General features: G+C 46.0%; 1 protein-coding gene across 3 annotated transcripts in view; it reads right to left on the bottom strand.

Moving 5' to 3' along the window:
- EPHA5 (EPH receptor A5) overlaps window positions 1-27,715 on the bottom strand; it is a 200,857-nt gene that overhangs the window by 86,620 nt on the left and 86,522 nt on the right. For all 3 annotated transcript variants that reach the window (XM_059817456.1, XM_059817457.1, XM_059817458.1), the window contains exon 4: window positions 4,247-4,402. In XM_059817456.1, the coding sequence (XP_059673439.1) occupies window positions 4,247-4,402 (156 nt within the window). The remainder of the gene's footprint in view (window positions 1-4,246; window positions 4,403-27,715) is intronic.

Raw genomic sequence — 27,715 nt, 5'->3', positions numbered from 1 at the left:
AGCTAAGTTAGTTTAGGAAACGGCAGATCAGTTTTGTTTTGTTCCGTGATCACTTCAGATCCCTACGAACGGGGAAAAGCCGCTCGCAATCTGCGCCGCGGGGACCCAGCGCTGTTTGGGTAATGACACCAAGGCACAGCCCAAGTCAGGAGTATCTTCTGCACTGTCATACTCAGACTGATCTAATGGAAACTATGAAATTCATCACTGGAGCTGTGTGGAGTTATATATATTGCACTCAGGGGGTTTTATATGTTTTTTACTGGTTAAATTGCCCTATTTTTTCTTCCACTGGATGAATGCCCTTTTACTGCTAGCAGTAGTTTAGGAAAAAATAAAGAACTCGGGCACAAGAAACACTTACTGGACAATGTGTCTTTTAACGGGTGATAAATTATTACTTTTATAAAGGCACCAGAGGTTTTTACTTGCTTTGTACAGAAGAGTCAGCTGCTCTTCTTGAAGGCTTAGAAACATCAACTTCGGTGGAAGTGCTTTGAAGCTAGTGGGACTTCGTAACCTACAAAACCAGCATTCTCACAGGGGCTCAGAGGAAGGTCTTTAGTAGTCTACAGGTATCTAACAAGACCTACTTGAAGAATCCTGAAACCACGCTTGGGTAAAACTCTGATAAATCACAGTTGGGAGAACAAAACGGTCGTTTACCTTCGGAAGAGGAGGGCCCTAGGTCTGCTAAGAAGGTCTGTTTTAATTTCCAACCTCCTTTTGTCAAGGACAAAGACATTAGTTTACTGATCTTTTATATATTTATTTTTATTTTTTTTTAATTTGCTGCTTTATACCCTAGGTAAGGGATTCACCCCTTCTGCACCACAATTTACTGACCAGAGGCAAATACTTTCTGAAGACAAAGATATTGGTATTTTTCTTGATGGACAGCAATCCTGCACATATTTTAAAAATATAACCCGAGAGAGAAATTACCCTCGAGATACAAATATACAGATACGTATATACTCAAAGTTAACTGTAAACTTTTTGTGAGTAGAATATTACACTAAATACTATAAAACCGTTGGTTTGTCCCACTATTAAAAACATTTCCCCGATATGCTCTGAATAGCAGTAGGGTTACTTGTCAGAGATGGGAGGGGAAAAAAAAAGGGTGTAGCTTTATGTTTTCATTTTAAAGAGATGTTGTGCAAGGAACCAAAGCTAGGATTACTTAGTTACAAAGAAATAAAGTGCAATTACTTCCTGGAAGATAGATAATCATATTAAGAGAATTCTCAAATGCCCATCAGGACCAAGCATTTTTTTTTGTCTGAGGGCCATAATTATTTCAGACTGCATCACAGCACTATTAATTTCAAAATTACCAATCATTACTTACAAAACACGCTTAAGGAACTGGGAAAATTAAATAAAAATGTATTTCTTTTTCTTCCCCTCACTGTACTTATCAGAGCAGTTGACAGTGGTGTAGCAGTTAGTTTTCTTTAGTGACGCTGGTGGTGGGGAGACTCACGCAGCTTGGGACTGAAAAGCATTCGCTTTACATTAGGAAAATGTCATTTGGGAGCTATCCCGACTGGCAAGGGGACTTTGCAGGTGTAGAGCTGAAAACGGACATTGATGTATTCTCTAAAATTAACTAGATTTCAAGTTGAGGGAATTCTATGAATATTATTAACTTCTGCGGTAATAAATAATAAAAACATACAAAAACCTTGCAATATTTTCCTGCCAGTCATGACTCAAGTCTGCCTCGCTTCTGTTTCAGTTGACGATGAGATGTTCCCTTCCAGGTCTAACTGGACCGGTTTAAAACCTTAGTGTCGCTACCTACTCTTTACCGTCCCTGCCAAAATTTGCCACCCCTACAGCTGGGCTGGGGTAGCACATGGGCTCTCCGCATCCCCTTCAGCACAAATACAGCTGGATTAGGACAAAATCCCAAGAAAAGGCGCGCAGGGCAGGCGAGGGTGACTGAAACACACGGAGAAGGCTCAGATGATCCGCTCGGCTTTTGGGGTAGTAAGTGTGAACGGCAGCGGAGATGCTGCCACAGCCTCAAGTGCTACACGGGGGTTTGCAGCGGGTGACAGAAGCTGAGCAGCGCCTCGGTCGGCATTAAACCTCTCCTCTGCCCCAGAAGCACTCGGCACCCTGCCAAGCCATATCCTAATACAGCCTCAGGCACCGCGCCTGCGTTTTAAACTAGCTTATAGTAAGCTTTTGAAACAAAAAAAACCCCCAAAACAAAACCACCCAAACATTAAAAACCCCAAATAAAGTTTAAAAAAATTTAAAAAAAAAACCAAATAAGCATAAAAACCCCAAACAACCATAAAAAAAATAATCCCATGGCATTTGCAGACTGAGAAATTACAGCCTACAGGATTACACCAGAAACCTGCGGGAGACAGGCACTCGAATTTCATTTTTTTTTAACATGAGCAGGTCACCGAGCTTGCTCGCGCCTCTCTGAAAATCGTGCCCTACGCTCAGGTGACAGGCATGCATAAACCTCGTCCTCGGGGATGGCAGCTCCTTCCCTGTGCTGGTTCTGCAGTGGGACAGAGCGGCTGCGTACCCCTCCATCCTGAGAAGGGACAGAGAGCCGCACCACGGACAGTGGGCAGGAGGCCCTGGGGACACCAGCAGTCTGGCAGAACTCTGGATCAGCCCCCGGCTTTGGTTCTGCCTGCAGGGAAAAGCCAATTTTATGTGCGTTTCCAGAGGTCAGAGTACTCCTTTCCCTTCCCGTTTCCCAATACCACGCTGGACCTCATCGTCCCTCATTTATCTATGCTTTTTAACTCAGGCCAAGGGGCAAAACGGACATCAAGAAGCCCTGGTATCAAAGTTTTTCATGCTGTAACCCACCCTAGCTACCGCTCCAAAAGACACCGGCATATCTATTTAATAAACTGAGAAGCACTTGCACGACTCACCCCCTCCCCGACCACTTTGATCCTACAGCACCAGCTACTGCCACGCTGCCTAAGGCTGTCTTCTCCTTCCCCGCAGCACACCACACCTTCCAACAGCCACGTGCTCCACGCGCCTTCGCCTGCTGAAAAGCAAACGCAGAGTTCAAGGGCCCCGATTCTGCCCCGAGTGCCTCCTGCGAGCAAGCAGAGACCTGCCGAGGGCAGTTTCCTTTGCGAGAGCGTCTCTCCAGTAGACTTTTTCTTTCTCTTTTTGAAGTGCAAACTTGGGAAGCTAGGAGGGACGTCTGTATTCACTGGGAGGAAGGCACAAAAAGCCAATACCGTGCCCGCGTGATGCAAGGGAACAGTATGAAAGTGACCTCTGCGCTGTTGACCCGTGGCTCTGAGCGTGCGTGGACTCATAAACCTACTTTTTCCTCCATCGCTTAAGTTCCTTGGAAGCTCTACCTGCTCCTGCCCCAGGAGTTCAGATCCTCTTCAACCACTTTTGCACCACAAAAATCACATTCGGAGCATGAGAGACCCAGCTCAGCAAAAAACCTGCGGTCTGAGCTACGCTCGGTGGGACTAGCTGGGGGCATGCAAATTGTGGTCCTAAGTATCTGAAACATAAACTGAACGAGAAACTTTCCAGCTACAGCTGACAGGATCGCTCACAGCTGGCAGGAAAAGGGCAAAATTAGTGATTCTGATTCCACCGACTCCACCTTGGACTCCCAATACCCGACTTGGCTTGTTATACTACCCTCCCCCTAGACCAAGGGGATAAGCTCTACATTTTTGCTGCAGGTTTGGAGAAGCAGTTTCCATCGCAGACTTTTAAAGCTACCCTGAAGAACAACCATCTCCAGGCAGCTTGGAAAGGTAGGGCTCTCTCCCTGCTTGTTTACCGAAAACGAGCTAAGAGATGATACTCAGCAGGACCACGTAGACTCTATCCCTGCCTACCGCTGACAAGCACTACCCATCGTTTCCTCCGCCTGCGTGCCCCACGCCGGTACCCACGCACGCGCCGATGCGGATGTCTGACCGCCGTGCTGCTGGCTGAGCCCGCCCGTGAGCGGACGGCGAGAGATGGAGCATCCGTGGGTTACAAAAAAACGCTTCCTGGGTTTAACGCCAGCTTTTGAAGCAAAAGGCTTCGAAAAGTCCGTTCTCGGGTAACCGGGGGTACGGTGGACAAAGCCAGTGACATTACAAGTGTGTCAGGACTAGTTCAGACTCCAGCCCAGAGCCTGTAAAAGCACATTAATTAGGATCATAATGTCTAGTCACAGTACAGGAACAGCTCGAACGGATTAAAAACAACCCTATAAGCACATGCTTACTTGTACAGGCCATTGTAGGTGGGTCTGATTCCTTCCTAAAATAGTGTTCTTCACACAGGCAAGATGTGGATGCTTCATCAAGCGTGTAGCTGTGAGGGGGACATTTGCTGCAGGATGGACTGTGGGGTGAAGCTTTGAAGAACCCAGGTCTGCATACTGTGAAAAGAAGAACCACAGGCTAAGCTCTCCCATCATAAAATCAGTCTCTTCACATTTCCTTTTAAAAAAAACCCCATATCTTCAGCTAGAAAACAGACAAACACTCACGAGCTATTTGGTTTGCATATTTTAAAACAGTCTATGCCACTAACAGACAGTGCATACTTAAATATCTGCACGACAGGAGAATGAGAAGCTGTTTATTATTTTTTTCCCCTAGCAAGCATCTGCCTTTGCTGGGTATTTATTTTCCTTGTCGAATGCATTAGAGGTAACATCTTTTGGGCTCTGCTTTAGAAAACATTATTGTGTTTGGGTTTTTTTTCAATCAGTCTTAGAAAAACAGGTAAAATGCATCTCATGGTTTTCATTTAAGATGTTCTACACCCAGAAATCAATGTCTCGGCAAACAAATAGCAACGCGGCAGTGGAGGGGATCTCAAGATCGACAGCTTTAAGACATTGTGATAAGGCTACTTCCCTGGGGTCTTCTCCCCTGCAAACCTGTGATGAATTTTAAAGTGCTCCATATAAGACGGACTGCTCTGGGTATAGCCTGAACCAGGCATGCTCGCCATACAAGATATTCCTTCCAGCTCCAACATATATGCGTGACGCGGCACAAAGACTTGATAGGAGAGCTATTTTTGTTCTCACAAATATAATATATGACTAAGAGTAGCTTGGGATTTTTTTTTTCTTTTTTTTTTTTAAATAATTTGAAGTGAATACAGTTAATACCTTGTCTCCAGCCTCCTGAAACAAGTGCTCTTTCACCTAAGCAAAGCACTCCGCACTTCACCTGCGTGCGCACGCTCAGCCAGGAGCAGTGACAGCCACAGGTTGGCACAAATCCACTGCGGCTTTAGGAAAAAACCAGCTGGCCCTGTAATCGAACCGTGATATAGAGAATTACAAACCCACTCTTAGCAAAAGGAGGAAAACCTGATTTTCTCTTTGTCTCAAAAGGCAGAGACGCGAGACATGTTCAAGCAGCTCCAAAGTGCCGCTACTTTTTTTCCTTCAGAGATGCTCTCACGTAATTCTGCCCAGTACGATTCAACGATGCACAGGTCTGCTATCAGACCTACAGAAGTTACCTGGAAATCCCAGAGTCTTTCCATCTGCCTTCAAACTTCCCCAGCTGTAATTAGCTTGCAAAGAAAATGAGCTCACAGCAAAAGCATTAATATTATCCCACCAGGAATGTCCCAGACAATCACAGCATGAAGGTCCTGTGCTAAAATTCAGCCAGTGATGACAGAATTCATCTTCACCGTAGATAAAGTGTAGGTTTTTACTAGTGATGCCTTTTCCTCTGATGGACCAACTAGGACAACTGCCTCTAAAGTCGCCTCTGCTTCCTGCAGTACCAGAGAAACTCTCTTGACGTCTTCCCTTCTACGTCATTAGCTTCTTCAGCAAAGGTGAGACACTTGCACATCAACTCCTAACTCCTAGCGCTAACCAGCAAGTCTTTGCTGACGACGATCACTCACGCATCAAAAGGGCTGTGATCCAAGAGCATCCCCCAGACCTCCCCCAGGCCCCACCTCCAGTCTTGCCCCGACCACACTGCTCTCACAGCAAGCGCCACGTTACCCTGAAGCAGTTCCCAGGTCTTCATCATCCATCCGCAGCCTCTCCATCCTACTCTAGGGGATGCTCATCGCCAGCATCCCTGCTGACCTCCCCAAACCGGGCACCCTCCCACACCTTCCCCCAGCTCCCTTTTCTTCCCACAAGGCAGGCAGAGAACAACTAGTAGGACTGGAGGGATTTACAGGTTTTAAAAAGCCAATTTCCAAAATTGCTCGTCATCCAACTAGTGCTCCACACCTAGGCTGCGAGCTCTGCAGGACACAGTTCATCTGCTTTCTGGCCATACACCAGGACTGGTGAACAGACCTAAGGCTGAATTTATTCGTGATGGCTGTTAGCAGACTTGCTACGAGCTGCCCTCACGCTTTATGCCACGTTCCTCAGTCTCTAGCACAGAGTTAAGTTCTTTTATTTACTTCACAGCCTCCTTCAAATGCTGCCCTACCTACAGCAAGGACCTGTTATACAATCTCTGGAGAGTCTTCTGGGAGAGGAGACCACCAAACAGCTCCTCTCCAGCCTACAATTTGTATTTCAAAGCCAAATCAAACTCACTTGCGCACGCAGACAACATGAAACGAAAGCACAAAAACGTGCAACATATAACGAGGGCAGCCCACGTCTAGTGTGTACTCGATGTAATTAGCCTTCAAAAAAGGACTTGAATTTATCTCATTATGTCCCATCAAGACAGACAGAAAATCATTACGGCACAAGAATTTACCGTGCTTCTATTTCGTGCAAAGCAGCAAATGCAAAATAAGTCAGTTTTCCTTGACAGGTTTTCAACGAGGTGCAGCTTGTTAATGACGGTATGATACGTAGCTCATCTCAAAAGGCATGTTTGGTTTTCATGAATAAGTACAACAGATGTACAACGTCAATAACCCATGTTTTAATGAGGGATGTGAAATGAAAGTGAACTGGACCCATTTTTGTATAACCTGCAGGCTCCCATGGGTCAGGCAAGTCCCTTCTCTACCCAAAAGCTATAAGGAGGAACATTCAAGCGCATTAAATCACACTGAAGAGTTCAACGTGAGTCCTCATGTTGAGGACAGCAGAGCAGCGTGCTGTCGTATCCAAGTGAAATACTCTTGTGTCAGTTAGAAAGGAAGAATTCAGGGGCAGGAGATGGGATATGCAAAAAAAGGGAGGAGAGCAAACAAAAATAAATGCAAGAATCATGACAGCGAGTGGAGGCGTGCCGAGTCCGCACCCCCGCAGCAGATGCTTTGGGGAGGACAGAGGGGGATTTGCAGGGCTCCCCCAGCACAGCCTTCCAGCCTCTCACGACCAGCGGCTTGGGGACCGCTCCTGATGGAAACCACGCTTGCACTACCACGCTCAGGAGCAGAAGCAGCCAGAGCTGCATGGGTGTTTCAGGCGTAACTAGTATCTATTGTAAGACTTTTCTCTGTACCCTGTCCTCTGTTTGCTTTGTACACGACACAACGGAGAGGACAGCCGGTGAGGTGGTTCAAGCAGCCGTCCTCTCATGAACAGGGATGCTGTGATGAAATGGATGCTCTTAGATGAAAGCTGACCCAAGACCATTTCGTGCCTCCACACTGCAGAGCAGGTCTCCCGGTTGCTGGATAGGCACGGTCTTGGCTGAGCTCAACAGCCAAGAGCAGGGGCTGGTACCGTGTCATTTTTCTGCCACTGGCGGCAACGTCTCAGGTATTTGGGAAATTGGATTCAGAGCAGAACAGGGCCACAAACAGCCTGCGCCGTACCTTGCACTTACCTTGGGTTTCCATCTTTATCTTACCATCCCTCTTCCGACAGTCAACCTCACAATCTCTTCATGAAGTATACATGACTTTATTTAAAATTACACGGGTGTCTAGGGTTTAGTTTCTAATTAAATCTTATTTTAGTCTTCTTATATTTTGATCTCCGTACTTCTAATTTAACAGCTCCTGAAAGTGTACGCAGAACTAGCACAGTACAGTCACGCATGTAATGGTACTACCTCTCTTTTCAAGGGGGTGGGAAAAGGAGGAGAAATAAGATGAGCCTAAGTAAGACTCCCCACAATCTGCTGCAAGCCAGCTGAAAAGAAATGAAATAAAGTTTTAAGCTGTTGATGAGATCTGCTTCTTTCTTCCTAATATTAAAACTGATAACTCCTTAACTGATTAACAACCACTGATGTGTGAATATAGTCTTTAAATGAAATTGGTTGCTAGGAAAAAAAAAAAAGAGAGTCTTTTTAGACACAGCAAATATACCATAAACAACCTGCTGGTGTTAGGTACAAGTGGGATGTGTTTCTGTTAGTAGCACATCCATTTTTAGCAAATTAATTTCCCTCTTTTTATTTTTAGCTGCAACCACAAAATGTTGCGGGCACAGAGCATTAGCGTCCGTGCAGCCTTTTCCTTGCGCACTTCAGGACGGGCCAGCGAGAGATGGCTGCGATGAAGGACGGCAGCAATGGTGTGAGCTGATCCCTTAAAGGTGTGAGCTGATCCCTTAAACCAGCAGCGATCGGATTAGAAACTGGCGTCGTACCTTGCAGATGGGAACCCACAAGAGCCATACTGATAGGAACTGGCTCTTCGAACGTGGGTGGATGGAGAAGGAATCACTGGTCCTCTTACAATGAAAACTGGCCTCTTCAGACAACGTACTGAACTTTATGTGCTCGGGTTGGTTTTGGTGTGGGTTGTGGTGTGTTTTGTGGTTTGTGGGTGGTTTTGGTTTTTTGTGGGTGTGTGGTGGGTTTGTTTTTTTTTTTATGGTTGGACTTGATGATCTTACAGGTCTTTTCCAACCTTAGTGATTCTGTGATTCTGTGATCAATGCTAGAGACAGTGAGTACCACTGAGGGGGTGAGAAAAAGGCAGGCAGAACACACCAGTAACAGCAAACAGCTGGGACTACTTGACAGATTATTTTCTGCAAACCTTAACATCAAATGATTCGCAGCTGCATCCCTGGAACCATCCCTGAGCTTCAGGTGAAGGCTGCATCCAACGGGAAGGGCTCCTCTCCTCTCCGGCTGCCCCAGGCTTTCGACACACACCGACCCCAAGCAACAAGCGCTGGAAGCAATGACCACCTCCGAGGTTCTCCATAGCCACAGGCACGTCCGCGACCATGTCGGTAAAACCACCCAATTAATATTAGAGGGCATTTCAGTTTTGTCCCTGGAGAGAAAAAAGCTGGGAAACACAACCCTATAAGCCTGGAAACCCCAGGAGATACGAAAGAAGTCCAACCTATTACTCCCTTCGCACTCTTGTGATGCTGGGAGGATAAGCCCACAGTACTTAAGTGCTTAGGATCAGCAAAGCGACCTTTCATATATCCCAGAAAATAAAGCTCCAACAGGAATTACACCATCTCCCTTGCAGAGCACCAAATTACTCTCCACAGTAATCATAACCCATAAGTATAACTCATAAGGCAGTGCTGCTAATCCAAAAATAAAGCTAACGGACAAAATCCAACAAAAATTAATGAGGATAAGGACGCATAGTCTAGACAGAGCACAGGTTATCTGGCTGAAACTGAGGTTTCCTCCCCAAACCGCAAACCCCCTTTGCTTCTCCTTCCCATCCTTTAGTCCCATTTGCTTTTTCCGACTGCAAACTTCTTCGGGCGGGGCCACGCAGCTCAAATTAGCACGGCTTTTAGAAGCAACGGCAGCGTAAAACTCTCTGCCCCATGGACAGACCCATAATCCACACCGAGCCGGCTCTCGACTGAAATACAAGCAGGATGGGGGGGGGGGGGTGTATGCATGAGTTCAGCAGAAAGGAGAGCAGCTCTGTAGCTCATCAACTCTGCCTTCATTAGCACATCACTCCGGCGCAGGGAATACGCCTCAAGAGTTGAAGGATTTGAGCAAAAACAAGCTACAAATAAATCAACCCCTGTTCTAGTCTCCGGAGCTGCCATGCCTTGAAGCGTTTGCACCGAGAAGAGGGGGTTGCTGCCTCTTAGATGCGTCCAAAACCTAAAGAAGGGTTTAGCGATGTACCATCTTTACAACGTGGACTCAATTAAACTGCTGAGCAGCTCCAAGCCTCAGCTTGTGCTCCCGACACACGCTTTTACTTACAAGAAAAAACAAAACCAAAACCACAGCAGACTGTCTTCGTGTCTCCCAACCAATACAAAGAGATGATCTCCATGCTCTTCTAAAAAGTATTTCAAGAACGACAGCAACCCACCGTCAAGCATCCTCCTGCAGAATTTAGAAGCAGGCTCCCAAGAGCTGATCCTGCCCTCCCTATCAGCTCTCCTTGAACTGCAGGCTGACACCAAAATTGCTGCCAAAGCTATAAAGCTACAGAAAAATGTGTAAAACGCCCTGATTCTATCTCCTTTAGGGTTGGCCTCTCTATCCGCAATAGTGTTATGTCGCTTCCTGCAGCACGCCTTGGGGATCTGAAGGGAATTAAATAAATACCCGCTAATAAAACACTGCCGACGCTGCCGGTTTGCCTGAATCCAGTGGACTTGCCAGCATCCTTCGGCAACTCCAGCACCCAACGCTGCAGCCCAAGACCTGCTAAAGGTCCTTTTAAACGGGTTTCGGGAGCTTGCTGGGTAAGTGGGGCATCTGAGGGCGTTGCACCTTGCAAAAAAAGAGTCAGCCCTTCCCTTGGGTGTAAGCCGATTCACGCATCTCAAGTAAGAAATACTTCTTTAAGCTTTTTTTTTTGTTCTAAGACACCATTGTTATCCTTTGATGCTGTTCTGTCCCACCCCACGCTAACTCAGGCTGAATTACCTCCGCTCCACACCGAAATCGGCTCTAGCTCTGAATACCAAAACAACCTCGAAAACTGGAATATCAATAAATTAGTAGTTTCAGTTCCTGCCTTTGAAATACCATTTCTTCTACCACGTGACTCACTAAATTGTCACAGGGCAATTTATGACATGACCGTAGTTGCTGGAAAACTAAGGATTAACTGCCACTAATGACATTAATGTGTTTCTTTAAATGGCATAAACTTAATCACATGGCATCACTCTGAAAAATTCATCAAATTCCCAAGTCAGCTACATTTGCAAGCCATAAAAATACCTAGAACACAATGCATTTGAAAATGCTGATGATTATGTTAAGACCTTAATGGGCTATATTTCTGCACATCCCGACTTTGCTCTAAAGACAATTTTGAAGCAATCAATGAGGCTAAACCCAAGTCAAGCCTAAACTCTCAGCAGCGTGATAGAGGAGCTGGGAAGGAGATTTATCCTGGCATATATGCAAACCCGCGCTATCATTTGGGTTTGATTTTGCAGAAGGAAAGCAAGCTATGGAAAATAAATGCTCTTGGGGAAACGGGAGATTTTTCAAAAGCACTCAGCACTGCGTAAGCGTGCTCCCACTGGCTGCGTTGATGGCAGGGCTAGCTGGGCGTCCTTTGGTTTTGTGGTTAGTTGGGTTGTTTGGGTTTTTTTTGCAAAGTTCCCTGTCCAAAAAAACCCTGGGAGGAACTGGTACATTTCTAGAGAAAGCACTGCTCGGGATGAAGTGTCATTTCCTAGAAAACCCACAATTTCTGTGACCAGCGGCTGCATGCTCTTGCAAGGGCGTACCAGGGCTCCTTCAGCTCTCAGCCCAAGTGGCACCCGCGGTCCTCCTCGCTCTCTGGTTGCAAGAACAGATCCAGGTCGGTCTCGCTGAGCCCCAACTATCTGGCTTACAATACAAAAAAGGCAGTCCACACCTTATTGCTACAGCCTCTCTGCCTATTATAGCTATAAAATATCTATCTCCGTAAATCTCTATGTCTATAAAAATCTATCTGTGTATCTTTTCTTTGTTCTCCGAGGTGCGGGACGAAGATGCACTTAAATTATGCTTAAATTACTGTCTTTTTTTTTTTTTAATGAAGACAAACTGAAATCATTTTACTCCCTTAAACAGAGGAAGCGATGATTTACAATGCTGCACCTAAGGGAAAAATACGATTTAAGATACAGAAGGCAGCAGAGAGACATTTGTTTCTGCACGCTCGTAAACATAACTTGAGATGCCTGGCTCCGCGCATAATCCGAGAGGCATAACAGTCTGTTTTGGGGGTTTCTGCACACAAAGACACGCACCCCGGGTTATCCTTTGTTACGCTAACGGTAACTTAAACATTCAAGCTGCATTGCGCACTAAGCGAGGGGAGGATTGATGGACAAGCCGCAGAAGTCCCTCGAGTTCGATAGCGGCATTGACTGAATAGCAATAACAAGCATCGTCCCTAATGGAAACAGGGGGACAGGATCAAACTTGAAAACGATGCAGCCAAAACCCCACTATGTCAGTCTGTGCATGCCTATTACGGACAGTAATGCAAAGACCAGCCGGTAATATCTCCTGGAAAATAGGGTTCTTCAAAGCTGCGTGTTTGCTGGCACAATACTACAACGAAAGGGTTTTAGTCTTCTGGTTCAGTCTGCCATAGGGATCTGGAGCCCAGCCAGCAAAGAAAGAAAGATTCTCTAATTATGCTGTGGCTCGGACAATTGCAACCCATTGTGGTTAAGAAATATGACGTTTGGGAGGATTTATTTTGATGATTTATGTCATGGGTGTTTACTCTACTGACATTTCAAGGTTTTAGCCTGAAGTAATGTCCATATGCAGGCAGTAAAGAGAAGCAAAAATGCTTAAAATATTTCCTTCTGGTTGGCTCTACCTTGCACAACTTCATTTCTGCGGACAAGATTTCTAGGTGGTATAAAAAACAGCCTTTCCTCCACTGCCTATTTTGGTCCAAAATCGGCAGCATCCCACCAACCTACGGTGATGCTAACACCTACAACAAAAGGATCCTTTCAAACCCTGCCTCAAATGTTTAAGGGCTTGTTTGCTTCTAGCTTTATGATCATCTGTCTCAGGAGGTAAATTTGGTAGGACTGGCTGCAGACAATTTATTTTAAAATTGTTCCTCTGTAATTTATGGCTGAACATATGTCACTCCAGACACGTCTATTCAAATTCCATCACAGGGGGATGGAGACAGATCTTTTACAGTCCTTCTGACCAAAAAAAGATAGTCCAGGCAACGCTGGCTAAATCCTTCCTAAGTGTGCTAAATGGGTTTACGCACATAAAAGTGACTCCGGCGAAGCAGGGGGGGTTTTTTGCGGATTTAAGATACAGGCAACGCTAGCCAATTCTGCAGCGGGCAGGCAGCTTAGAGGCGCAGAGGAGGAAACACGGCCGTGCCTCTTGGGGAACATCTCCCTTCAGTCACACCTCCTTCCGCAGAAGCTCGTGGGTTTTTGCATTGGAGTGCACTGGTTGGAGTTACAGATGCAGGTCTCGCCGAGCTAAATTCTGCCCTGATATGCAAACCACGAGATGCTTTGACTTTGGTTAGGACACAACAAATCAAAGGGTGTGTGCAAGGAGGACGTGGCAAGTACTAATACTCTGAAAAATTTAATGAGGAAAGCTGAGCAAGCTCCACATAGAGCAGAAACATCAAGCGGTTATCCTGTCACGTGCAGATACAACGCTTCATGATTTCAGTTTAATTAACCAGACATCAAAATACTGCCATGATTTGTTAAGTTGACTAAACTACTCCTTTGGGTCAGACTTTGGGTTGGACTTGATGATCTTACAGGTCTTTTCCAACCTTAGTTATTCCGTGATTCTGTGATTCTGTGAACACTGCAACACTTCATAGTTCATCTGCCTTGCCAAGTAACTCCACCGAACGGCTCCTCTTTAGGAACGAGCTCAACAAAGGGCAACCTGAGGCATTGGCAACTCTTCCCATGTCGGCCTGATAATACTGGGAGCTCTTCTTTGAGCTCCAATCCTGCAGCCCTGCAACGAGAGATGTATGATCAGTGTGATCTCTCCCATTTCTGGAGGAAAACTTGCTGCATGTGAACAAATATGTTCAAACCCAAGATAAATCAATACAACTTGACGCTTTAAACCTCCTGGTTTTGGAGCCAATCTCAATACTCTTTGAGCAGATGGCCTCATGGCTTTTGGATGCTGGGGTTGGACTGTCCTTGCCATGAACTAGCTAGAACTGCTGTGACTCCAGACCAGACAGAAAACCATCAAAACCCCAGAAAAAAAAAATGCAGTTCTATGCCAAGAAGCTATTTTCTTTGTCAGACTATAAAGAGTACTTTTCTGAGACAAAAGCATCCTAGTCTTGGGAGGGAGATGTCCTGCTAGCATCCCTACCCACTGCCGCTTCTCATGGGTTTTGTTCTTGTCCCAAAAATGGCTGTTTGACATATGCAACTGCTCCAGAAATTCAGATGTGAAGCAGTAAGTAAAGCAAAGCAAACATTGCCTTCCCTCTTGCTACATGAAGCCTCACCACAACCTCCTTCCCACCAAATCCATTTCCCCAAACCATAACGCACTAGCTTGAAGCACACTTTGCAGCAGTGACGCTGGCCATTCTCACAGGCTTTTTATTTAAGGTTTTGAGCTGCCAAAGCTTGATTTAGGGAGATTTCACTCTCAAACTATTATAAGGGGATACTGTCACTCATGTGTAGCTTAGCTGGCTCTCCAGCTACATCCAAAGAAGTAAGTATTGCCTACGCGAGCCTCTTTGCCCTGGAAACTCAGCACTATCTTCATTTGTGATTTCTGCTGCATCTCCGCACCCTTGCATGGCATCAGCTTGAAGAGTCTTCCTAAGGTGGTTTGGGAAAAAACCCCAACACTTCGGCTTTACAGAAACCACTCACGTTTGATTTGTTCAAGGGAAGACTGGAAGCCAAGAAGAGGGGAGAAAGGGGGAGCAGCTGGTGCGGGCACAAGGGCATTGCGCCCTGGGTTTGGCGTACCTACGCCTTGCAAGAGAAGACCACAACCTGCTCACCTTAGGTCTCATACACACCCCAGTGTGCCATCCCACAGCTCCTCTCCCACACCTTGTTTTCAAAGCCTTGCGTGGCATCTAAAGCTTTATTGTGGCATCTATCCTGTGATACCCAGCGGGCGAGGGTGGCATGGGAGGATGCTGATTGTCCTCTCAGCTGCCCTGAAATGTAGAGACTGCAGAGGAATCTGAAGACCCAAATGGGAGTTTCCTGACTCAAGTAAAGACTGGTAGTATTTTTCCTCCCTGCCATCTCTTGGCCTCCCCAATATCCAGGATCCACTCCATATGGATGTGCTTCTGGTTGTTGGTTTCTTTTCAGACGTGCTAGAGAGCAGCTAGGAACTTCTGAGGCTCTGCCACTTAGCCCAAATACCATTCACAATTTATTTTTTTTAGAAGTTGCGCAAGTAGCAAAAACGCAAGGTTCATTATTCGGCAGAGAAATTCTCTCGTCAGCCAGCCAAATTTAAAAATAAATAGTTGCAATTAAATGTGTCGCTACATTATTTATGTAGATGCATTCAATTTGCAGAAAGCTGCTATAAAATATTCCCCTTCAATACAAGGGAAATTTATGGCACTTTTACTGTAGACTTTCTTCTCCCTCCTCAAATGTATGTTGCTCCCTGCCTATTTTTTTTCCCCGTGTTACTTAACACATCATTTTCCAGCCACTGTTTCTGCTACTTTTGTCTTGAAAGCACGAGGGATGTAATCCAAACCCAAACGTTTCCTGATTATTTGTGAAGGAGGCTGCTGAATGATTACTAGACAGATAATTCCCGTCTTTCCCTTGCAATGGAGGACCTCTCCTCATCTCTGCATTTTGCTCTTACAGCTGCTGGGTAAATGATATGCACCGAGGCTGCCCAAGGCTTCAGAGTGCATATTAATTCTGCCAGGAACTCCAGACGCTCTGAAGAACCGCTAATTTAACAACAGACTGTGAAATTATTTTTTCTTTCTTTATTAATTGCTGTGCTATTTGAAAGCGACTTCACTGCCCCGACTATCTTTCGGCGTGAAGAACGGGGGGCATTTCATCCTGCCAGGAAATAATTGAAAGCTTTCTCCCCAGCAGTCCCTATATTCATAACCAAATATAAATATGTGAAACAAGTGCTAATAAAAATAGGTTAACTTGCTGCAGGTGTTTCTCTGTCAATTTATCCAGGTGATCTTAGCAAAATCTGACAGGGAAGCACAGTGATATATTTCACTTGTGCCTTGACATTTTGATTCTGTTTGTTAGGGTGTATGTGCAGGGATCTGGCTTTTTCTCCAAGACCTCTATAGCTGTCAGTCTGTGCAAACAGGATTTGACAAGATGTCCATTTAGCAGGATGGGAGGGCAAAGGAAAAAAGAAAAAAAAAAAGCAAAGGAGAGAGCTGGAGAGACCAGGTATCTGGGTAAAGCTGCAGTGCAGTGCAAAAATGGATGCTCTTCACATACCGAGCAACTTGGAAAAAAAGAGCAGCTTGATAAGCAGGATCTGAGGCAGTTTGCATCCTTTAATCAATATCTCCTTCAAGAAACGTGGCCAAGAATAATACAAACAGAAGGCAGAGGAGAAAGAGGACAAAAGGCCGGCGTTGGAGAAGGCACCAGGATCACTGTACGCTCCTCCACAGGCAGATTTTTGGCTGGTCTTATTTCTTTTTTTAAAAGGAGAGAGGGGGAAAAAAAAGAACGCTCTCCTTTGCTCCTGAGAAATTCTATTTAAGAAGAAATCTAAAGAGGAAGTTTTGCTTTCCAAGGCTGCCCTTGTCCAGCCTGAGGGAAGAAGCAGAAGGTGATGAAGCTGTCTCTTCCAGGGATAATGTAGGAACATGCGCTGCCTATGGAGCCCCCAATTTAGAAGCCTCCAGCTTGTCTCCCCCTGCAAAGAACTTGGGACCAGAAGCACGCGGATGGGTTACAAGGAAACACATTACGAATTAGCTATGAAGATGAACTATCAGAAGATGAATATAGCAGTGAAACAAGACAGTAATCAGAGTTTAGAGATTCACGGTAACCGGCTGGTGAACGAAGGTAACGAAGGGATTCCCATCGTCCGGGCGATTCCTGCATCTGCAAGACTGTCTTCAAGAGGGGTGTAAAAGCGACAGTGAATGTGTAAGTCGAGTTAAAATCCAGAACAAAGGTGTTAAGAAGGGGGGTTTTAACCAGACCTTACCTTTCAGCAGATGCCAAAGTCACTGCAGCATCAGCCACAGCAGTGCTGCCTGCAAGCAGCACAACCAGGCAAGGGATTGCCTTCACCGCCGCCGGGACACGTCCCACATTGACGCCAGGCTGCGGAGAGGCATCTCGTTCCTGCCCTCTCCGTTCAAAGGCCACGCAGCCCAACACGCGGCTTCCACGGTCCAAAACACACGAGAAACTACAGCCCTCTCCCTGCACCCAGCATCACCCGGGTGCCGTCCAAATGCGTTGGTGGACGAGAGAGCCGGCCATCCCATGGCTACGGGAGGCTACGTACCACCATCACACACGCGGACCAAGCAACTTACAGCTCTGTCTGGGAGCGTTACCAAACCGCAAGCCCGAGAGCTGGACCAGGCAGCGCCGAAGCCACCAAAGGCGGTCCCAGCCCCCAGGCAGGTCTGCGACGGAGCTGCCATCCCGAAAAAGGGAAGGCTGGGAAAAAGTCTGCGTCAAAAACCATCCAAGACAGACATCCCCCATCAGCTGTGCACCTTCACAGCGTCCCTGGACATCACCTCTTGGCGTAAAGCGATGAAAGGAGACCTCGGCCGCGCAGAGCCAGTCGTGCCCTCCTTCCCTCGCCGCTCCACCGAGGTAGAAAATATGTATTACTGAAGCTGTAAAGTGCTTACAATTATGGCCCCAAACCCAGTAATCTCCACTGATGTAGGTAAATTGCTGACCCCTCCTATCACTGTTATTCATGACGCAAAACACCCTCGGGTTTTCTCTGCAGCTTAATAAAACCTGTGGGGAACCGGCACAAGGCTTTCATTCCTTTATAGCTGGCCTTTAGTGTCGAAGTCCGGATTTCCTGGAGGGGAACTGAATAGTTTAGAATAATTAGTGATTACATACAGAGTTGTTAACAAAGACACATGGTATTAAGTTACCAAGATGAAGGGTTCCACCTTCTCGGTTGCAACTTTTGATTTTATTTTATTTAAAAATTCTGTATTTTAATTCCGCTCACATTCTGCTATCGCTAGTAAAGTGGCCTGAAGCAGACAGCAAGAAGAGAGCACTAAATCGAAGGCTTAAATCACTTCTTCCTCAGTTCCTTGGCAGATTTAAAGAGCAACCTGGCACTAATGCTTTCAAATAATATACTGTTGGACCTGACACAGCAGAGAAACTCTGCTTCAAATCACACAATAGTCCAGGTGACCGCACAATTACAATTAACCTCCTGCCCGCTGTGCCTAATGACAAATGATCACGTGAATGATAGGCTCGGGAAAGGACCTAGGTATCAAAAAAAAAAAAAGAAAATTATTTCCGATTCTTACATATTTAAAAAGCCATTTTCAGTTAGGAAAAAGCCAAGGGACACTAATTTTAGTTTTGCATCCAAAAGAAATTAATAACCCTTGCTAATGCACACGCAGGCATAAGCGCACGCTGTCAGCCTTCTAGAAGCAAGAGGGATGCATGGAAGTCTCCGACAACCACAGCGCTGTAATCGGAAAAGTACTGATATCCTGCACCGTTATAAATCTCAACCCAGACCAGGGAACATGAATTTTGTCCGCGCTGGATAAAAAAGGTAATATAACCTCAAAATAGCATGCAATATTTTTTGGCACACTTATTGGGCTCATGGGGTTCCCATTACAAGGTCGCTAACTGGGGAGGTATCCTATGTTGTCCCATCAGGTTTTGTGCTTTTTCTGCTTTATGTCCCTCATCTCCTACTTACCTCGTGAGCTCCCTTTCCCAGGGAGCATCCTCCTCTCTTTCTGCTCACGCAGCATCTTCAGCAGTAAGCAGAGCTATTTTCCAGCCGGCTCCCTTTGCAGAACAGGGAAGCACAAAGATCGGCCCGTCCCGGGAAGAGCCGAGAGCACCCGTGTCCTTTCCTGTACCCGGCTCTAATGGGGGAAGAGTTTATTTGCCCCAAACGCTCTCCTAGTCAGAAGTTACTGTCCCTCCAGATCTGCCGGCACAGAAGTTGGAGTGACCCCTCCCTCACCTGCATCAGCGAAGCAAGCTCATTAGTTTAAAGAATTCGTTACAGTTTTTGCTAATTCACTCATTCTAATTAGCGTTCAGACCCGAAGGGGCAGAAACCCCCCGCTGAGGAGCAGTGGGGCACATATGTGTGTGTGTGTGTATATATTTTTATATGTATAGGACATGCTCACGCAAATTCTATCCCCCACCCTTCCTAAATCTGGCATTTTTTTTTTTTCGAGTATAGATACATCTTCCAGGAACGACCAAAGCAATCCGGCCACGTCCACCCAGATGTCACCGCTTGCGCCTGGAAGCGGCACATTACTTGCAGGCGCTGCCAAGACCTCTTTCGCAGCAGCGCAAACCTTTACCTCCTCCTTGCTCCAGAGCACAGGACGCAGCACCGCCAGACGCACGGGGAGCCGTACCCCCAGCCCAGGTAAAGGGGCAGCCAGCGGCGCTGCGTTTTGGCAAGCCCCTCCTGCAGAGTATTTACCAAGTTGTATGCTGAGCTATTTTATAGCAGCTAATCACAGGGCTAACACAATTGGGAGATAAGCCTGATAACGCAGAACATAATGTATAAGGGTTTCTAAATATATTTATAACACCTGTTTCAGCATGCCTTTAGACATACAGAGTCTTTTCATATAAAATAAATAAATACAAATACACCGTATTCTGGCAATTTAGTCTGATGGCTGATTAGGGAAACATTGCTTCATGAATTCTAAGCCCTGACATTTCCACTAATCTTCCCATTTCAACAGCAGGAAAAGGAATGGCTTTCATATCGCCGTGCTTATCATTTTCAAGCTGAGTATATTATCTGCTAGTCTCTGGATTTACCCGATAGCTCTTAAAAAAAACCAAAATATACCGCCACGGTCTACGAAACTTATGTGAGGCTTACTCGGAGAGCTGTATGTCATTCTGAAGATGAACAAATGTGGAAACCAGCTCTCATCTTTTTTAAAGTATGTCAAATAAATAAATAACCAGATTGCTATCTGGTATTTCCCTTCAATGAGATTGCTGCTTAAAAGGTTATAAACGATGACGTTTTTGCTTTTGCAGAAGGCTATGCATTAAACTTCTCCTATCGCCTTGCAGGGATCAAATACGGTCTGTTTGTTGTCAGCTTTCTTAAGTCTGCTCTTCTGCAAAGCCCCCCAATGTAATAGCTACCACCTCCCTACACGTCCGTTCGCCCCCGAGAGACCTTACCTTGCAACCCTTGCAGCGTCTTGCCTCCTAATTCCCAACCCCACAGATGTTTTAACACCTAAAATGAATAGTCTTGAGCCCCTCAGCTGCAGTTTCCAAGTTACAGATTTAATTTTGCGTTGACTTTGGGTTTCTCATGGCTCGGCTCCCCAACCAGCGTGAGCTGTTGCGTGCAAAGATGCCTTGTCACGTACAGTCTTACCTGGGGCTGCTCTCCAACCACCGAGCATCAAACGCAATCGCTTGCGCACCCCTACAACACAACCCCTCGAGGTCTTATAGTGGGGTGGGAAGCACCCTGCTAGAGTGCTGGTTACAAACTGAAATCCTGGTTACCATCACAAAAATACGTGTCAGTCCACACAACTTCCCCCACATAATGAATTTATATAAATTATACAAAATAATTTATCTTCTCCATATTGATTCATTAGGATACCTCCATACCAACATCAGGACAGCACAGAGGGACAATAAAGGTCTCCTAAACCCTCCTTAGATGAGAGAAACAGAATTTGGTCGGCTTTCCTTGCCTCTCTTTGCAGGACTCACATTTTTGTTTGCTGAAGGTCTCGCGTTTGGGCAGACCTGTTGGCTAGCTGAACCGTACCGTACGCTGACAACAGGATCTTCAAACCACAGTCCTGTAATAGTGCTGCGTATTTCATAAGAGCACAGCGAAGAGTCATGGTTCGACGGAGAAAAGACATCCTTGTTTACAGGTACAGGGTTGGCAAAGCTACCGACGCCAAAAAAGACAGTTGCTTAATTAAGACAAGCGTGAACAAAGTAAATGCTGCAAAATACAACGTAAGTGTACTTACATTGAACAGTTGGTTCAGGAGTGTATTTTTGAAGTGAACCTCTCAATTACCCCAACTTACCGTCCCTCAGCACACAATACCAACTGCGCAAAATGGATTTGGGGGGGGGTGAAACTTAACCCGAAGACGTGCCCTGGGAGCACACCCACCACGCTCGAGGGTTTTCCAAGGGGCCAAGCCACAGCCAGCGCAAAGCAGGGGCCTTGCAAGATGCACACCATGCTGCTTCACCCTACGGATCCATCCCCAGTGCGTCATCCCACCTGCTAACGTAGACGGAGTCTCTACTATCATTAACTAAAACATAATACACACCTACGGCAGCCGTTACGCTATAAAATATTCAGATTCAACCCGTCTTTGGAATTTGCTTTCCCAATAGCTGTCATGCTCTAACACTTGTCAGTTGTCTCAGATAACCAAGTATTACTCTGATGTTCACAGCGTAACCTAGAAATTCCCTACACAAACTACAGGGAATTCTGCCAATTCTGAGCTAAATTAACTGCTTATCAAAGGCAAAACTGACAAGGGTCGTTGGGGTTTTTTTTGCATGAATCCGTGGCTTATTGCTTCCCAGCCCTGTAACGCTACTTAGCTTTTTCATGATCCACGCATGAAGACCTTTAGATACATCTTTCCAGCTTAGTAACAACACAATTACAACCACTTAATGCGTTTAAGGGAACAGTCCCAGCTTAATTTCCGGTAGGAGCACGGAGAAGTTGCACGCTCTGCTAGTAAGACGTAAACCATCGACCTGAGCTCAACCCCTCCTTGATTTGCTTAGCCAGAAAGCTCCTTGCCCACCGGCACAAGGAGGAGAGCTTAGCCCCCGATCCCAGCTCCTCGGGGCAGAGTCCACACGGCTCCTTTCAGGTTTGACTGTGGCTCTTCCCTTTCCCGCATCCCGATCAATACCACCCCAGCTCCTTCGCCTGAGGTTATACTAAGCTCTGGCAGTACATCCTTTTTTTTTCCCCTTTCATGAAATCAGCCCTCTGGGTCACATTTTGGAGATTATCTTCTAAAAAAACCCCAAATCAAGCCTGGCAGGAAACTGAAGACTCCCAAGCCCCAGAGTTTTCTCAGTGCTTCAATGCCAAAGCACTTTGGCTTCCCATAGCCCTGGAAGAGCAACTCACCCCACAGACCTCGTGGGCACAAGGATGCCGAGTCCTCTTGGCCTGAAGGACATGAGAAGGCTACCAGAGGGTCACCAAGATCAGCCCTACGCATAGGGCAGCCCAGGCTTGCACTCAGCAGCCTGCCTACAGAGAAGTTGGCACCCCACCACTAAATAACCCATCCCACTCAGCCACACATCATCCATTATCCTTCCAACCCATTTCCTAACCCCTCTTTCAGAAGAAGGAGGAAAAAAAAAAGGAGTATAACGCTTTCCAACGTGGAATAAAAGGGTGGGCACACTCTGGTGCCACAGCAGAGCAGAATTGATGCTGCCCATACAACCTGGGGTTTGGAAATAATGTATTTATAGAAGTACATTAAGACCAATTTAGAAAAGGTTGATTAGATAAAGTAATGCTCATTCAGGCAAGCCTAAACAATTTTCTTATTTCATTGAATCAGCAATAATGCACTCCTACAAATGCAATAAATATATATCCAATCAACTCCTCCTTCAGTGACTTCTCCCCTTACTCCTTTCAGTTGGCAGCATTTGGTTTGGGTTGTTTTCAGAAAGGAAAAAAAAAACCGAGTAACTCGTTTATAAAACCTTCTCTTCCTGGTAATTTTATTTTATCTCTGTAGCATAAGGCAATCTAGCAGAAGCAAACATTGTTTACTTGTTAATACCAAGCCAGAACTCTTAGAGAGAGTCGATGAGACCACAGAGGAAAACTATTGTTTTCTTTGTTATTCTGCTGGAAGACCTGCGGTAATATGTCAGACATCGGTAGCGCCTATTGGGGAAAATACAAATAGTTCCTCTCTTTTCATCCATATGCATGGGAAATTCCGCCGGTCTACATGCAGCGGAAGATTTCGTGCTGATGCTCCAGCCAGCTCTTCTCACACCGTAACACCACCTGCTCTAAAGAAAAATACACTGCGATTTGTAATTCAGAAACCAAAGTATTTTTAAAATCTTGACTGTTTGCTTGTGTTACTCTATCAACTGATTATTCGCAAGGTACATCAAGAGACATGTAGCACTAACTGCAAAACAGGCTTCTATGCCCGCAGTCCCCAGCAATGCCGGAGTCCCTGCACCCCACAGCCCCTGGGTGAGCCCCGAACGCAGGATCCGACCCCGCCAGGACTCAGATTAACTGAGAAAATGAGGGGCTGCGGGCAAGTGAGGGTCCTAACAAGGCATATGCATAGGAAATCCTTTTGGTTTTGTTGTGCAGTGACAACATTTGTTATCAGGACAGCAGGCGTTTACCTACGGGTTTCATGGCAGTGTGATTACTTTTGATTCGAGAGTGCCTTCAAGCTCAACCCCCTGCCACGCAGGTATTTGGATCACAGACTCCCTCCTGGCCTCCCTCTTCTGTTTTCCCCCTCTCCATTATTTACCTCTAGCTTTACAGACAATTAATATTTCTTAAGAGTAACCTGTGGGGGAGAATTGTACTTGTCATCTCCTTTCTATGCAAGCGTTTGCTGCCGAGGTACCGAGGCAGGTGAATGTTGCTGCAATGACTTCATGAAGGATAGACATGAGGGCATTGCTGCTGCTGGCCAGGAATTTCGCAGCTGCGTCTGTGCCCGAGCTAAATTCCCAAGCATACGCTCTGCATAAAGCCTCCATCACCCACCATCGCAGGGAACCGACTCATACAGTACAGCCTTTATGAAGAGAGACATTTTGCATCCCTGCTACAAATTCACATGTAATAAAGGATACTGTTTAAGTAGGCATTTATTTTTTTCCACGACTAAGTCCAGCAAATTTCTCAGGATCACCCAGGATTCAGCAAGGGGACGTTTCCAAGCTGCTACCAGAGCTCGCTCCCTCCTAGAGGGAAAATGGCAACATCTGGCCTCTAAAAACAAAAAAGCACCAAATTAACAAACGCTTCGCACCCTTTGCAGACATTCATTTACTCTAACAGCAAGATCTTGGGTGAGAACTTTCGAAGCCAGAATGGGGTTTTCAGAGGTCCTGCACGTCCAGTCATGAAACACTTAAATTCATATAATCTTTAACGGTTTGGCAACCCAAGTCCAAACCACTCCCAGCACCACCGACTGCTTTGAAAAGTCCTACGCTTAGGCAAGAAATGAGTGTGGGATTTTTGTTTTGTGCTGTGTGTGTCAGTGCCCAGCCATTCCTAGGGACTTAGTAAGCCCTCCCAGAAAATCAGGAGTGGCCGAAGGCTCACCATTAACATCAATGGGATAGAGGTTTTACTCCACACCTTTCACTTCCATACCTGCATACAGGTTTAGAAACCTAACTTTAGTTTGCTTGCCTTGGAAATCTCACTCTGAAAACCCAAAACAACCAACAAGGACTTAGTTAGGAAACAAAAATTAGCCGGACTTGCGTAGCTACACAGCAATGCGCGCAGCTGAGTGGCTATTTCGAAGGAGTCGGCATGAAAGCCTGGAAGAAGATTTGCTGCTTTAGGACTTGCACTATAATTTCATTTGAGCCAGGCTCAAAACCGAATGGAAAACAAATGAACGTTGACATCCTTTGCATTACAGACACCACCCGAAGCAAGAAGAGTGTTTGCCCAGCTCATCTCGAGTGTGGTACGGGTGTAGCTCAAAGACCCCACTTGCCACATCTCAGCAACTGGGGACCTGGGGAAGCATTTGCTCTTGGTCTTTTCCAGCAATGAAAGCAGGGAAGCAAATAAAATCCTACTGGTAAGAGACGTTCGGTCAGGAAAAGCTTAGCTGATCCTCCAACTCCAGCCCCAAGAATAGTTCCCTTTGGAAAGATCCTTTACGGACTTGCACCATTTGTCTGGACCATCCCTGGTGAGCTTTGCTCCACTACGTGCACTTTACATCCCTAGAGGTATACCCTTTCCTAGACGTTTTCCCCTGCAGCATCACCCCATCCTGAGCAACACTGCCCAGCATCCCCTCCCGGGATGGGCCCAGGGCAAAAGTCAGCTTTGGGACTGACTGCGACTGCAGAAAGCAAGAAATCCGTAGTGGGAGAGAATGAAAGGCACGATGGAAAGGTGTGGGGCGTCTGCTGGAGGGGGCAAAGAGAACTTTGCGTAGAGAAAACTGGGCGAAGAAGTATTAAGGGGAGAAAAAGAAACGTAGGCACAGGAACTTGCTGGTGCCAGTTAACACAGCAATGCCGCTCTCTGGAGCTGTACTGACCGTGCCAGAGAAATTAACACATTTCTGCCTACTACCTGGGTTTTTTTTTCCTGTTTTTTAAGGATTTTATGACAATAACAAGCCCACAATACCTCGCTCTCAGATGCATGCACAGATTAAGTCTAATATAATGCACTCCCCACTACTGAGCGAAGGTGGGGGTGCACCTGCTGCGCATCGCTTCAGGCAAACAATTGCCCTGTCCTAACCCCTTCTGCAGCCAACATGGCAAGCAATTTATCACCATCATCTAACTTCATGCACTTCCCTTGCCGAGTGACAGCCATCAAAAGTCTCGTTATTGGCCTGTTACTAGGTGGCAAGGCAATCACATCATCTAACAAGGTCTTAAAGAGGAGAGAAACTTCGTAAATCCCATTACCCAAAGGCCCTCCCTCCCCCAAGATGAAGATTTGTGTGCGGTTGTGCCTCAGATGTCAAATGCATTTCTGACCCTTTTTAATAACTTTCAACCTTGCTTCTAGGTGAACGAAGCAGGAGAGCCCTCCTGTAGATGCACAGATTTGCTTCGTGGAGTTTAAAACCATCAACAGTTGAATTTGCTCCATGTTTTCAACAACTATGCTTACCTGACTAGTAGGTAAGCCCTCCAGGCAGGGGCAAGTCGTGCAGTGATTTATCCCCAGCACCTCCAGCATGGTGCTAGGAGCGTATTTCCCTACAACACAGGAAGGCTACTTTCACATTATACCACAGCCAAGCCCATCACTGGAAGCGAAGCCAAAACCCTCCCAAAACTTCCCACTCTATTCATTTCTGGGGAGTGAAATGGAAAGGGACGTTCGTGGGAATGGAAATCACAAAATCTGAAAGAAGATTAATAATGACAACTGTGGCAATTGACACCGACGTGTAAGTCGGTGGCTCACAATGTCTCGAGATGCTACCGAGTCTGGCAAGGCAGCGGCTGCTTCCGATGGCAGCCGAGCACATGCCAGTTTGGGTTCATTGTATGGTTTTGGTGCAAACAGTAACACCAGGTCCAAAACATCACCTGCAGATCCCTTCTGACTTCGTGATATGACCTGGAAGGTCTGCGCTTATGCACAGCTACACATCAGGGAGAGATGAAAGCAGAGACAACAAAACCAAACCACCAACAACCCGAGACCTCCATTTTTGGCTAGCTCTCATGAGAGAAATACAACAAGAAGGACTGGATAACCCTTGAGCCTGTGTAGCTCAGCTCCCAGTCTGAAAGCCAACATATGGGTGCTGGCCTCTTCTCCCAAGTGACAAGTGATAGAACAAGAGGAAATGGCCTCAAGTTGCGCCAGGGGAGGTTTAGGCTGGATATTAGGAAAAATTTCTTTACTGAGAGAGTGGTGAAGCATTGGAACAGGCTGCCCAGGGAGGTGGTGGAGTCACCGTCCCTGGAGGGGTTCAAGGAATGTGTGGACGAGGCATTGTGGGACCTGGTTTAATAGACATGGTGGTGTTGGTTGATGGTTGGACTTGGTGATCTTACAGGTCTTTCCCAACCTTAATGATTCTGTGATTCTGTGATATAGACCGTCTCTACATCACAAATGCACTGAACGGGGTCCTACTGAGTAGGTCAAACCTCCTGGCCATTAGTGTACGCTGCTCTACTAGACAACTCTGCCTTTGAGGTAAACATACTTACCTTTCAAGAGCAAGCAAACATGCCCACATCTCAAGGCAAGCTGGAGCTTGCATGCATCCTGCACATCTCCAAGCCTCAGGACTCGGATGTTCCACTTACTGTTGTAACCCAGAGGCTCTTCCGATGCTGTTCATGCCTGGGAAGATGCTAGCTACTGTCCCCACGAACACAAATAAGGAACGAAAGCAGAAATCGTTCTCTGCTGTGGGCTGGAAAAACTGCTTCCTTTCTAACACCAGAAACATGCCTCCCGTATCTTTGGGATCTAAACGAGAGCTGCTGAAGCATTTCCATGCAGACACTATTAAAAAAAATAGTTTTACTTTCTCTATACCTTTTTTTTTTCTTTGCATTTCAGAATATAGGAGTCAGGTGTCAGCTGAGGTTTCAGTTACTAGTGAATGCACTACACTGACTCCACAAAGCAAAACCATCGCTTTAAGACTTGTGGCTTCATAACATGGATTTATATTAACTAAGACAGACCCACCTAGTCCCATGGAAGAGAAAAAAAATCAGTTCTATTTATCTCCAGTGGTCATTTCACCTTCAGGATTCCTCCTTTTAAAAATCAGAATACCTACACAAACACCAAGTGTACATACAGGTATATTGCACGTTAAAATAGCAATGGGCACTGGGGGAACTCAGATACGCTCCAGTTACTCATCATCTGGATTCCTTTGC

The sequence above is a fragment of the Gavia stellata genome, chromosome 5, assembly GCF_030936135.1.
Source record: "Gavia stellata isolate bGavSte3 chromosome 5, bGavSte3.hap2, whole genome shotgun sequence".
Taxonomy (NCBI): Eukaryota; Metazoa; Chordata; class Aves; order Gaviiformes; family Gaviidae; genus Gavia; species Gavia stellata.
The sequence above is the reverse complement of the archived record's forward strand: the minus strand, read 5'-3'. Positions and strand labels throughout refer to the sequence as shown.